Source organism: Mus caroli, unplaced genomic scaffold (assembly GCF_978045245.1).
Source record: "Mus caroli unplaced genomic scaffold, Mus_caroli_1 scaffold_11, whole genome shotgun sequence".
NCBI classification, from domain to species: Eukaryota; Metazoa; Chordata; class Mammalia; order Rodentia; family Muridae; genus Mus; species Mus caroli.
In genome coordinates, this window is record NW_028227266.1 from 18,636,880 (window position 1) to 18,651,002 (window position 14,123).

The following is a 14,123-nucleotide window of genomic DNA, read 5'->3' on the forward strand; positions in this document are numbered from 1 at the left end:
CAAACAGTTCCAGCTACTGAGTACAAATATTTAAATATATGACCCTATGGGGCCATGCTCATTCAAACCACCACAGCTTTCCATTGTCATGGTTAGAGTGCTCCTTGCTGCCTCATCAGTGGGTGTGACACTGGACACTGGACCATGTTTCCTGTATTCCCATGTGTTAAAGCCCTGGCTGGCACTGGGAGGCCAGCCACATGTGCTGCAGTGCATCTGTAGTATCTTACATATCCACTCACCATGGTGCCTGTGAATCTCCACTAGGCTGGCTGCCTAAGAGCCACTCTTGGCTCTGCCCTGGGCCAGCTGTACCAGTATCATATCTTTGTGAGTGTCTGTTCTTTCCACCTGGAACAGGGTGTCTTCCCTCTTTGGGTGCTGCCACTCATACTCCCTTCTCACTTCTGTGCACAAAGTTCCCATTGGACACAGAGTTTACTGTGGCAGTTCTAAAGACCAGGCCTGTTGTCTTCACTATTGCCTAGCATAGAACTTGACTGTCCCTTCCTTTCCCTTCAGGACACTGTCAAACTGGGCGTATGAATTTGACAAGTGGGCCCCCTCTGTGGTGAAGGTTTCCTACAAGGTACGTCACAGGCTAAAGAAGTGTCCTCCAACTTGTTAGGAGACACAGTCTTGACCAAGGAAGGTGAAGGTGCACAAAGAGAGAAGCCAGTGTGTGTTAGAGGCACAAGGCTCCCAGGCTTGGTGCTCATTTGATACAGAGGTGGTCTTCATGGTAATGTAGAATGTATAGTTTCTTATTTTGAGGCGCATATATTTTTTTTAATTTTAAGTCATTTTAAGTTTTATTTATGGAACATTGTTTCAACAGTATTTATCTTATATGAGGACAGAATAAACATAGACCATTGGTGTGTCATAATGCTGGATGTTGTGGGTACCTAGCCAGGCTTGTGCCAAGCATCAGGCCCAATTCAGATTAATGCATTAGGAAGAGGCAGCCCTCCGCTATGGGCATCGGAAACTAAGGTAGAAAGGAAACCAGTCCACCAACGCATGCCACTGTTTACTTCTGCCTCTGGCTCTTCATCCTGTGCCTGTGGTGTAAGGATGCTGTTGCTGTGTGCAAGAGCTTGATATGTCCAGAAAGTAGTCATGGAGGAGACTGGGGACTAGAAATGAGGAAGGACCAGGCAGTGAGGAGAAGGCAGAAGTGATTATGCTGGCTGTTGCCAGGTAAAGTAGGGGCCCTATCTCCCAGAGAAGAGACTCATGTTTGGGACCTAGGAAGAGGGGACTTGATCAGACCCTAGGAATGTGGCTGAGGATGGTGCAGGTAGCAGTTTCCCACTCCTCTCCTGCAGCTGACATTGTACGTGGCTTGGTCAGAGCATGCTGGCAACCTTGCCCAGCATCATCCCGGCTTTATTCTTGAAGAACACTATTCCCAAGTCAACTGTTTACATCCTGTCTTTACAGGGCTCTCCAGCTGCAAGGCGAGCTTTCGTCCCGCAGCTTCGCAGTGGGAAGTTCAACGTCTTACTGACCACCTATGAATATATCATCAAAGACAAGCATATCCTAGCCAAGGTAGCGTGTCCTCATGTAAAACACAGCAGGCCGAGGGCTCAGGCTGCCTAAGGATCTTGATGCCTACTGTCATACCTATGTCATAGCCCCTTGCAAGTGATCCCTCTGTATTTTGTCCGCATGATATACACTTGTATAAGGAAAGCCATGCCCTGGCTCCCTCAGCATCCTGAGTGGGCCCTAGTTCAGATTAGGATCCCCCATAGAACCTGAATAAGTGCCACTCACCCATCTCCCAGGACCTCAGTGCAGAAAGACTCGACTTCACTGTGTCTCCTCACCTGTGAAGGGACTTATCAGTCTGAGACAAGGCCTTGTATGTGGTCCTGGTGGGCCTCTCCCAGGGAACATTGACTGTGGGTTCTGGAAGACTCTTGGGGGAAGCAAGCGAGGGTGAGCAGTGAGTAGGTACAGGGCTGGAATGGGGTCTGTCCATAGAGGCATGGCCTTGCCTCATATTATGGAGAGCTATACAGCGTGATGTTACCCGATACCCCTGCCTATGCTTGTTTGCTCCGTGGCCTGTTGTCCCAACAGACAGTGTTAGTTAAAGAGCTTACTTGAGATTGGGGCCCTCTCCCATAGGGCCCTTTCCCTGTACAATACCTAACAATGTGTGCACTCACTGCAGGTCACTAGGTGTTCAAATGGACACCTGTTCTGAGAGATGGAAGCCCTTATAGGAAACCTAACTGGGAATTCTCCTGGGGCTCCAACCTGAACTCTAACATTGTCTATCCTTGTCCTTGGGGTCACTAGCAGACTCTGGGCAGGAAAGGCCTGGCACTGCCCCTTCCTGGAAGCCACATTCAGATTGGTTGTATGCCACCTGCTGCACAAGCATGGCTACTTGTGGCCAGTGTTCCAGATGCCTCCCTGAGGATGGTATGCTGAGCACTGTTTTTTATTGTTTGGAAAGCCAGAGTACTTCTTACCCTGTACCTCTGACAGTGTAGCCTTGATTCAGCTTCTTACCCGTTTGTCTCCACTTCATGTGTTGGAGAGTTTGTGTTTGGTGGTTCCTGCTGGACATACTGGTCACTTTGCAGCCCTGCCACCTCCTCTCATCACCTCTTCTTGGCCTTGCAGATCCGCTGGAAGTACATGATTGTGGATGAAGGCCACCGCATGAAAAACCACCACTGCAAGTTGACACAGGTCCTTAACACACACTATGTGGCCCCTCGGCGCCTGCTTCTTACAGGCACACCACTGCAGAACAAGCTACCTGAGCTCTGGGCCCTGCTTAACTTCCTGCTCCCCACGATCTTCAAGAGTTGCAGCACCTTTGAACAGTGGTTCAATGCACCCTTTGCCATGACTGGAGAGAAGGTGAGTTTGTTTGGGGTAGAAAGTAACCTGTGAGGAGCCATCCCAGGCTCAACCACCTTTCGGACTGACCGTGTATGCCCACTGGCCACATAGCAGCAGAGTCTGTGTACTATCAGAGCAAACAGCCCCCAAGACTTCAGCAGGGCAGAAAACAGATGTCCGAGTGGGACTATGGATCCTCTACAAGGAGCTCATCTTGCCATTGAGAGTATCAGGGAGCTGAGAAAGTTTAATTAGTACATCTGTGGGGCTAGACTTTGATGTTGTTTATAAAGAGCTCTACAGCCAGCATCTTGTACAGGTGCTGTGGGCTGGCACTAATCCAAAGGCCATGTTAATGTATTGTGTGAGGGCAGGTTTCCCTGGTGAAGAATCTGAAGAATCTAGTGGAAGAATCCACAGTACTGGTGTTGGTGGGTTTTGCAGCAAGCCATATGCATTGAGAAGGGGTTAAACAACTAGCCTGTGAACCTGGGCAGAAGCCAGAGGCTGTTGACAGCTAGTATTTGTTCCCCTTCACGCCTCCTCGGGTCTTAGAAAGGTATCTATTGCGTTCATCACAATTTCCCCATCCTCCCTGGAGGCATGCTGAGGCACCAGCTCGTGTGAAAGGGACATGGGTGGTTTTTTCAATCCATGTAAGGAAGGAGGCTCTTCTCTGAGGCTCCATTCCCAGAGCTTCTCTTCCTACAGGCTAAAACTCTAAAAGGGATGACCAGAGCACAACAGAAGAGCTCAGGCCTGTGCCATCTTAGTTGCCTCTCCTTCCTGGTGTTCTCTTCAGTGGGTCTCTTGGAGCTGGGCTTGACGCCACGGGGCAGGCAGATCTCTTGAGTTTTAGGCCAACCAGGGCTACACATACAGAGAAACCTGCATGGAAAAACCAATCAATCGATCAATCAAATAAAGATAAATGGATCCCTGGCTATCAAGGGACTAAAAGCAACTAAAAGCACTTGCCACCAATCCTTGATGAGTTGAGTTTGAGTCCCAGAACCCACAAAGTGGGAACTGAACCAACTGTGACCTCCACAGGGTATTCCACCCTCAGACACACACAACTAAGTAAGCAAAAGTCACTTTAAATGCTAAACCAACTGTGACCTCCTCAGGGTATCCCACCCTCAGACACACACAACTAAGTAAGCAAAAGTCATTTTAAATGCTAAACAATGTAGCCTTGAAGCCGAAGAGTGGTGCCTGGATAACAGTGCTTCTTAGGCAGTGACTCCTCTGAGGCCAAGAGAGGAAGGTGTGGGACTGGTGTCAGAGCAGCCTTTGGCATTGGTCACACAAGCTTATAATGCCCCAAATTGCCTGACTTTAGTCAGCTGATGCTGTGGTTGTAAACACCAAATTGGTACTGCCTAAGGGAGACCCAGCCGCCAACTGTCATATGTGTTCAGGCATAAGGTAAGCATGGTACCTGGCCATTAGGCATTTCATAAATTACACAAAAGGCAGAAGATTTTCATTTTCCCAAGGATGAATGTCTTCCTCTTCTCGCAGAGGGCACACAGGTACCAAGTGACAGCTGCTGTCCATGACACAGCTGCCCTTCCTATGCCCTGCCCCCCTCTTTTGGAGGAAGTGTTATAATTTACTGTCTGGCTCCCAGGTGGACCTGAATGAAGAGGAGACTATCCTCATTATTCGTCGCCTACACAAAGTTCTGCGGCCCTTCCTGCTGCGGCGGCTCAAGAAGGAAGTTGAAGCCCAGCTCCCTGAGAAGGTTGGTGTTGGCAGAAGCCACAGGTGCCATTTGCAGGGCTGTTCCCAGGGTGAGTGTAGTCAGGTGATCCTTCCCTGAACCCGCTCCATGGAATTGGAGTGGTGACTGACACCACTGTGCAGCAAAGCCAGGACCTGGGTCAGAACTGAACTTTGTCACACTCATGCTTGCTGTGTCCTTGTCCAAACTCCTGTCCACAGACAGAGGCTAAGGCTCGGGTTGGATCTACTGAGTGGTGTCAGTGGTGTGGGCCCTCTGCTCTATGCACCCACACTTGGCTTGCCTCTCTGGTTGACTTCACTGTTTATTTTCTGACAAGTTGTGGAAAGCCTTCCAGAATTTTGACCCAGAATCTCCTCTTCTTCCCAGATCTCCCTACTTTGAGGGCTCCTCCCTCATACCCCATGTCCTAATCAGAGTGCTGGTCACAAGGGTCCACTTGGTGGCACAGGCAACCCAGTCTAAGTTTGTATGGCCTGAGAATGTTCTTTGCTCCACAGGTAGAGTATGTCATCAAATGCGACATGTCAGCCCTGCAGCGTGTGCTGTACCGTCACATGCAGGCCAAAGGTGTGCTGTTGACTGACGGCTCCGAGAAGGACAAGAAGGTTTGTTCCGGGTTCCTCTTTGTCTATTTCACGATTGTCTAAAGGGAGAGGGTAGATGAAGAGCACCATGGGATCTGAGAATTGAATTGGTACTCTGCCCAGGAGACTTCGTTTGGCCCCATCCCTCAGGCATTCAAACAGCCACAGCTGTAATGCAGGTCATCCTTTGAGGATGCTTACTAGACTGCTTTCAGAGTTGCCCTTGTTTGAGTCCCTGCCTTCCTCGTGACAGCTGGAAGCCCTGGGCTGACTGATGCAGAGTGGGAACAGTCCTATGGAGCTTTACTTACCCAGCAGCCTTATCTGTCATAGCCTCTGCACCCTTCTCTTTCTATTACTGGGGGCATCCCAACATTGGAAAGAGTGGGAGGGGGAGCCACTGCTCTCTTGGCAGCACTTGAGAGTGTCATCCTACACCTCCTCTAAGCAAGCCTGGGCTTGTTCCCCAGGGAATTACCAGTCCCTGCAATCCATACCCAGCACCCTAGCCATGGCCTAAGGTGTGTCTCTGTTGTTCAGCCCCTTTCTTACCTGTGCATTGGAGCGTTGTGCTCCTTGCTTCCCTCCCTAGTACAGATCACTGCACCCTTCTTTGTGTAGCCTTACTGTGAGTGTGCTTACCCTTTGCTGTTTGCTATGTTTGCTTCCATTCAGTTCTTGTGCCAGTTAGTCTCTTAGGACTTCTCAGAAAACTCCCTTCCCTAACAGGGTTACAAAGATAACCACCAGCTTGCTCTGGGCCCTTCTTCTACCACCCTGCTCAATCTTGCCCTCCTCCATCTTGCCCCAAAGGCAGGATTCCGTTTTGACCATCTCATGTGCCTCTGCAGGGCAAAGGTGGCACCAAGACACTGATGAACACTATTATGCAGCTGCGCAAGATCTGCAACCACCCCTACATGTTCCAGCACATCGAGGTAAGGCCACAGCCCAGAGTCCTAGCTCTTGGTGGCAGAGCTAGGCTGCTTGTCCCTGACACTTGTGGCCATGTGTGTACATGTGTTTACAGGCCAGAGGTTGATGCCTTTACTATCCTCCGCCTACGCTTTAGAGGATGGTATCTTTCATTGAACTTGGAGCTCACTAACTTTTAGACATGATGGCTAATGAGCTCCGCAGATCTGTTTTTCTCTACACAGCTCTGAGCTTACTCACATCAGTCAGCAAGCCTGGCTTCTAAGTGCCAGCTATCCAGCTCAGGTTGTCATGAGTACAGCAGGGCATACCTGTCTTCTCAGTCCTTAGGATGTTCTTAAGAATGGCTAAGGAGCTGGCCATAGTTCCAACACTCAGGAGGCAGACCCAGGTAGATGTCTGTGAGTTCCAGGACAGCCAGAGCTACACAGACAAAGGGAAATCCTGTCTTGAAACAAACAAACAAAAAAGACTTAAGTTATTCTCACTAGCGACTGTCTTTACATCTGTATCTGTCAAGTTTTCCTTTTTCTGGTATTGTCGGGGGTTGGGGGGAGTTGCCCAGTGTAACCCAGGCCCGTGACAAGGAAACACGTGTTCTAGTTTTGGGTGTGCACATCTCAGATGGTGCTTAGCAAAGCCATCATGGGACTGAAAATTAAAGTCTCTCAAAGTATTTGCTCAAGAGTCACCTCTAGGCTGGAGAGATGGCTCAAAGGTTAAGAGCACTGGCTGTTCTTCCAGAGGTCCTGAGTTCAATTCCCAGCAACCACATGGTGGCTCATGACCATCTCTAATGAGATCTGGCCTGTAGGCACATGTAAACAGAACACTGTATACATAATAAATAAATCTTTAAAAAACAGTCACCTTGTAGGTATTTTCTGCATGTTTGAGGACTCCTCCCGTTGGGAAGTGTTCCCACTCCTGAGGTTACACGTGTCTCTGTCAGGGCTTCTTACCCACAGGTTATGAAGTGCTGATGGACAGACATCAGTCAGGTCTGTGACCACAGCCACAGTCATCATGAGTAACTGTGCTTTTGGAGAGTCTCGAATGTTGCCTAAAAAGCAAGCATGTGTTTGTATTCTTAGTGTACAGTTTCAGGGTGGTCTGAGGTGTTAACGTTGGTGCCTAATATCACATAGTCTTCTTCCCATCCTTCACAGGAAAAGCATGAGGGTTGGCATTGGTGCACTGAGTCCAAGCTGGACATCCACATCTGGACTCTGTGCCCTGCAGGCCGCAGATAACTACCAGTGTGACCTCTCAGTCCTCTGCAGTAGCTGCCTGGACCATGGGCTTGACTGGGCAGTCCCTCCCTGCCTTGGCACTGATCCATCTCTTGTCCTGTTGCAGGAGTCCTTTTCTGAGCACTTGGGGTTCACCGGCGGCATCGTGCAAGGGTGAGAAGCTTCCCAGCTCTTGAGAGTGGGTAGCAGTCTGCTAGGGGGGTTATAGTCCTGTTCAGTGCCTTTGTTGCTGTGGTTAGCATTTATGTGCTATCTGAGGCCTCCAGACCTAAACTCCACTGCCTACAGTGTAATGCTAAGCAGCTTCTGTTACACCTGAGCTTCACCCCACCCACTCTGCCCTTGATACCCTGTGAGCACCTTTCCTGCAGCTTCAAGTGCAGGGTCCACTTCTTTCTCTTGGGTTGTTGGGACACAGTCTCAATGTGTGAGCTAGGTATGTATGTAACTATGTAGCCCATGGTGGCTAATCATCTTCTTCCTGAAGCAATTGGAATCATTGTGCCTCAGCCTTCCACGTGCCAGGACCATAGGTGTGTGATGCCATGCTTGGTTCCAGACCATACTTATAGAAGTCGGTGGTGTTGGCCTTGGATGCCATCTCTAGAATATCACCATTTTCCTCTTTCAGATATTCTTGAAGTTGAAGCTACATTTCCAGCCCCGGTGTTTACCTGTAAGGGCATGGCATTTAATTAGGAGGGTGACAGTGCTTTTTGCTGCACTGGAGATTGGGCCCAGGGCCTCACTATTCTAGACAAGTGCTTCACTATGGTACGCAGGATTCTTTAGTCTATAGTCTGTTCCTAGTGTGAGCTGTTCTGATGTTACGGTAGCAGACCCACCATCCTCAGAGCAGCTCCAGCTCAGCACTGTCCCTCTCTGGAACCGTTCCTCTCTTTCTACCTTTACGTAGGTTCTAGGGACTGAACTCAGGTCAGTGAGCTTACAGGACAAATACTTCACCCAATACTGAGCCAGCTCCCCAGCCCACTGGGCATCATGTCTGATCGCACTTTTTTTATTCTCCTTGTGACCTGGTGAAATGGCATGGACATATGTAGTCATCGGTAATGTACTCTGACTAGCAGTGACCAGAGTTCAGCTCTAGCAGTGGGTGGCCTTGCTCGGGAAGCCACTTCTTTCCTTGAATCTGCCCAGCAGCCTAGATGCAGCACGCATCTCTGAGCTCACAGGCGTGTGACTGAGGACTGAATGTTTCCCTTCTTCCCTCCGTGAACTAGATTGGACCTCTACCGTGCCTCAGGGAAATTTGAACTTCTTGATAGAATTCTACCCAAACTCCGTGCAACGAACCATAAAGTGCTCCTCTTCTGCCAAATGACCTCCCTCATGACCATCATGGAAGACTACTTTGCATACCGTGGCTTCAAATACCTCAGGCTTGATGGTGAGTAGAGGGCAGTTTGCTGGAGACACTCATTCCTGACCTGGTTATATGGACTTGAAGTCCAGAGTATACCCTGAATCTGAGGACATCCTGGCTGTCTGGAACCTGAAGGAGGGCCTGAGGTGTTTAGTCTGATGTTTGCTAGAGTCTTCACTGCAGGGCTGTATTCTGTAGTGTGGGTTCTGACAGTGCCATTTCAGCTTAAGTTACACAAAGTTATCATGTGTGCATGAACATAAGAGCCCTGCCAGTGTGGAACCTTGAGAGTTCTCTGGCTCCGGTAGAGCTGCACCTCCATGAAGTTCTCCTGCACTCTGGGCCTCATCCTTAGATAGACTCTGCTACTGCTCAGTGTTAGCAACAGAAACAAAGCTTTCCCCGACTCCCAGCCAGCTATCTTGCCATGTCCCCTAACAGGCCTGGCCCAGAGCTGAATGATGCTCACTTGCCGTGGGACCCTGGCCCGCTTGCAGGCAAGGTCCTGCACTGCCTGAGAGGCTCTGTGTACCAGTTGCTACAGTATGTCTTTCCACCTTCCCTACTTTCCACAAAGTATTTCAGGGAGGAAAAGGTCAGCATTGTTAACAGAACAAATGATTGTGAAGCCCTGGAGTTAGTGTGTCCCACATTGTCATCCTGTGAAGACAAACTGAAGGACCTCAGAACCAACAAGACTTATCAGCTTTCTGTTTTCCTTGCAGAGCCTTTATTGGGCTCAGAAGCTGGGTGTACCTTACTCTAGACCTCTGCCTCTCCTGTCCCATCTCTCTGTGCCCTGGACCTTTTCATTTTATACTGCATTTTAAAGATGTTTCAGTGACTTACAACCTGAACTTGATTGCTTCATCTTTTTGTATGATTCTATGGAGCTTCATCTAAAATGGGCTGACCAGAACTCCCATACATCCATCTGGCCCCAGCCCTTCCTTAGGTGCTCCAGCACCACCTTTGCTAAATCACCATCCCGTTCTGTATGTTCACATAGCTCAGTGCTGGCCAAACATTGCTGAGGTCCAAATGGCTGAACCTCTAGCTGCCTCCTCTGTCCTTGTAAGCACCAGGTCCTACTTTATGCAGGTTGCTGTCTGCTCAAGTAGGAGCCTAAGGACTTTTATCTGTTTGGTTTCTGCTGTGTGTATTGCATGCGGTGTTAAGACTGCTCAAGGAGTGGGCAGAAGGTCAAGGAACACTGTGTGGCAAGTATGAGGTGTAGGCCTACTAGCCCCCTGTGAGCTAGGAGTCCAAGGAAGGCTTCAGCGCTTACAACTCTTATGTATAGATTTTTCTCTACGCTAACCAAACTTACTGCAAGAGAATTAAGGGTCCATGCCAAGGCTGTGGCTAGTGGTTCGTCTCCTCACACTAGGCCATTAATGCTGTGTTCCTTGTCAGAGTATGGCTTCAGCCTTCTTAGCTATGTAGTGTCTCTCCTCATAAAGAACAGAGTGAACAAGTGTCAGGCAGCATTGCACCTAGAGATGGCAGCCCAAGAGCCTGCCAGCATCTTCTTCTTCCCGTGGCTTGTGTCCTACAGGAAACAACTGCTCTTGTCCCCACCCCCCTCCTGCCTTTTTTTTTTAAATCTCCTGAGCATGGCAGCATTCGGTAATGGGCTGTACCTCCAAGTCGCTGTCTGGTTAACCCTTTACACTCTATAGAGTATATCTGTGGCTCTTGTGACCTGCAACACCACCCCTGTCACCTTCCTAACCCTCTTCTCCTGTGCCTATCAGGAACCACAAAAGCAGAAGACCGGGGCATGCTGTTGAAAACCTTTAATGAACCTGGCTCTGAGTATTTCATTTTCCTGCTCAGTACCCGTGCTGGGGGGCTGGGCCTGAACCTGCAGTCAGCTGACACTGTGATCATCTTTGACAGTGACTGGAATCCCCACCAGGTAAATTCACTCGTAGAGGAGAGTGGATAGTTCCTGACTTAGTGTCACTGCCTCCCTGATGTTCTCCCTGTCCTGAGAGCCATGAGAAGTGCGGTCACTAATCCACAGTGGTCATGGTTCCCTCATGCTTTTCAAAGTGGAAGTGACCTCACACCCTGACTTGAGGAGAGCTATTTTTCCAGCAATCAAATTTTTATTCCTAGGTACACATGGGCAACAGCCAACTCAGGGATATAGCCTTTGTCTCACCCACATAAGGCTCCAAGCTCCAGGTTCCATCCTTAACAATACAATAGCCATATAGTTCTTGGATTCCATAGCCGAGAACAAGGAAGGAAACAGGCTGGTCTGCAGTTCTGATGGTTACCTGTCATGGCGGTGCAGCCTTCCAGACCCGTCCTGTACTCCACACACAGTCCTACTCAGCAAAGTCAGACCCTTACAAGCTCTGTTCATCACCTCTTCTTGCTTCCTGGCCACATTTGCCCTGAGGCCCCTCTGCCAAAAGATGAGATGATGTTGCTGCTTTGTACATTTAACAATTTGAAGATGAGTAGCAAGTTTGCCCTGTCTCCTCATGCAGTTACACTACATGGGTTTGGTTGTAATGCACATGCTAGTATACAAGGTGAACCGGTGTCCCCATTCCTGTCACCCTGCATCTGCCGGGCACATACTGATGATGTGTTTGATGTGTACTGATGTGCTCCTGTCCCATTTAGCAACCTCTCATTGCTCACACCTCTCCAGAGGAGACAGTGGTAAAGAAAGCTATTTGACTGTTGCCTCTGCTTCAAGGTGTTCTAGAATCGAGCAGCTCCAAGACATTTTTCCTCCAGCCTAATGGGTAGTTGTTGATTTTCTGTTTATTCAGTGACCATTAGCCCCAAAAAAACTTTGTCACTCTTGACACTTTTGCAAGGACCCAGTAGTCCAACAGTTTCTCAACCTGTGGGTTGCAACACCTTGAGGGCCACCTAAGACCATCAGAAAACACAGATATTTACATGATGATTCATAAGGGTAGCAAAATTAAAGTTCTAAAGTAGCATCAAAAGTAATTTTATGGTTGGGGCTCAGCACAACATTAGGAACTGTATTAAAAGGTCACAGTATTAGGAAGGTTGAGAACCACTACTCTCGTCAGATCAGCTCTAAACAAGTGATTGCCATAGTAATGACCATTGTCTTCACATGCCGGCCACTTAACGTGCCACTCATACTAGTAGTCTCTGGCAGAGCTAGTTATAATTATCCATTTGATGGCTAAATGGCCTGGGTGGTCACTGCGTCAATCCGTTGATGAGTGTCAGTGTAGTTTCTGCTCCAATGCTTCTGATGGGCCATTTCCTACGAGGTAGTTAGGTAATAACAGTCAAGCAGAGGCCAGTGCAAGGCCAGCAGGAGCATCAACGCCAGCCTTAACAGTAAGCATCCTGATATACCTGGGGACCAACTGTCAAACAAGTCCCTTCTGTTTTTATGATCTCAAATTGAGGAACATTGTTGACCCTCAGCCTGTTTACACAGGCTGGCTGGCCCAAAGAGAATTTCAGACAGTCTATGCTAGAAATGGCAGAAATACTATTGGCAGCTTCACGGCCCCGCTAACAGGAGCTGACTGCTCTATTCCTTATACTATCCTCCTCACACCCATCTGCTCAATCTATACAGAAGCTGAGAGAGCTCCTGTGATCAGCATAGTAGGCTCCTAAGTGCCAAAGCCCACAGCTGTGACATGACCATGCTGTGGAGCTGTGACAAGGGCTGCCCAGAGTGTTGCCCTAGGAGTTAGCCTCAAAAAAACAAACAAACAAAAAAAAGTAGAGCTAGAGAGGTGGCTCAGCGGTTAAGAAAATATACATGCAGAGCGCCAATTTGGTACCCAGCGTCTCTAATTCCAGGTTCTCTGACACCCTCTTCTGTGCTCAGTGGATACTTACATGCGCACACACTTAAGCTCACATTTAAAATACATGGTCGGGTTTTTTGGGGGGAGTGGGTATTTGTTTTTGTTTGTTTTTTGAGGGGGTGGAATATTTGTTGGGTCCCAGGAAAGCAGACATCTGCTATGGGTACAAGGTCTCAGGTCCGTTCTGGGTTCCTGGCTTTTGAAGCTGCAGCCGAAGCTAAGCTTGATGTCTAGAATTCCCCAGACTGACCCACCTCCTCTTCCCAAGGACCTGCAAGCACAGGATCGAGCCCATCGCATTGGACAGCAGAATGAGGTGCGTGTTCTTCGCCTGTGCACGGTCAACAGTGTGGAAGAGAAGATACTGGCTGCTGCCAAATACAAACTCAATGTGGATCAGAAGGTGATCCAGGCAGGCATGTTCGACCAGAAGTCGTCCAGCCATGAGAGGCGTGCCTTCCTGCAGGCCATCCTGGAGCACGAGGAGCAGGATGAGGTGAGCATGGTGCCAAGCCTGGCCCAGCGTGAGTGGTGGATGCATGAGGCTTTCGTTTTCGGTTTTGTACCTTTTTTGCACTCTTGGTTTTTGTTTTTGGTTTTTTGGTTTTTTATTTTTATTTTTTTGCATCCCTTTGGAGTAAAGGGAGTGTGGGCTGAGCAGAAAGAGGATGCGCACTTGCTTTCCCGTTGAAGTGGGTTTTTTTCTAAACTGCTGCTGACAGACGGCCGCATCGACAGCCCTGGAGACTGAAGTCCTGTATTTATCCACAGAGCAGACACTGCAGCACGGGCAGCGGCAGTGCCAGCTTCGCCCACACTGCCCCTCCGCCAGCGGGCGTCAACCCCGACTTGGAGGAGCCACCTCTAAAGGTGAGAGGGGTAGTCCAGTCTCCACGCCCACTCAACTCAGCTTCTTGCTGAGACTGGCCAACAAGGGCCTGACCCCACGAAACGTGCGTGTGCTTGTGCGAATGTGTGTGCCTCTTGCTGACGCGTGGGATCCTCCACCGCAGCCAGCCCGGGACCTCCAGCTCATCAGCTCATCTTCGGACGGATTCCGCCGCTCGCCTCCGAGCCTGGCCACCACCCAACCCAGCCCCACCACAGTCAGACTAAAGCTTTGCAATCTTGTAGGAGGAAGATGAGGTGCCTGATGATGAGACCGTCAACCAGATGATTGCCCGGCACGAAGAAGAGTTTGACCTCTTCATGGTGAGCACCTGGACTGGGATCACACAGACACAGTGATGATAGTGGCATCCCCATGGCTGTTGGAGCTGCTGTTCCTCTTCACACAGCTTCCTCGTGCCTCCAGCTCACCCTCATGTAGAGATAGTGTGGGACACTGCCCTGCCATTGCTGTACACTCCAGGCCGCTTTCCCAAAGACTCCCTCCCTGTACAGAGGATTCAAGTAGACACTGGAGGCCTGAGGGGCTATCTAGGGCCTGGGCTACAGATTATTCCCCCATGATGCTAGGTACCCGTATGAAGTTTAGATGGAGAG

General features: G+C 49.4%; 1 protein-coding gene across 4 annotated transcripts in view; it reads left to right on the forward strand.

The window, feature by feature from the left end:
* Smarca4 (SWI/SNF related BAF chromatin remodeling complex subunit ATPase 4) overlaps positions 1-14,123 on the forward strand; it is a 90,781-nt gene that overhangs the window by 52,540 nt on the left and 24,118 nt on the right. For 2 of the 4 annotated variants that reach the window (XM_021172074.3, XM_085844466.1), the window contains exons 17-28: positions 523-589; positions 1,447-1,557; positions 2,647-2,889; positions 4,508-4,621; positions 5,122-5,229; positions 6,060-6,146; positions 7,504-7,550; positions 8,642-8,808; positions 10,542-10,705; positions 12,886-13,113; positions 13,389-13,487; positions 13,752-13,829. In XM_021172074.3, coding sequence (XP_021027733.1) covers positions 523-589; positions 1,447-1,557; positions 2,647-2,889; positions 4,508-4,621; positions 5,122-5,229; positions 6,060-6,146; positions 7,504-7,550; positions 8,642-8,808; positions 10,542-10,705; positions 12,886-13,113; positions 13,389-13,487; positions 13,752-13,829 — 1,513 coding nt within the window. The remainder of the gene's footprint in view (positions 1-522; positions 590-1,446; positions 1,558-2,646; positions 2,890-4,507; positions 4,622-5,121; positions 5,230-6,059; positions 6,147-7,503; positions 7,551-8,641; positions 8,809-10,541; positions 10,706-12,885; positions 13,114-13,388; positions 13,488-13,751; positions 13,830-14,123) is intronic. The other 2 variants (XM_021172072.3, XM_021172073.3) reach the window with 1 other exon arrangement.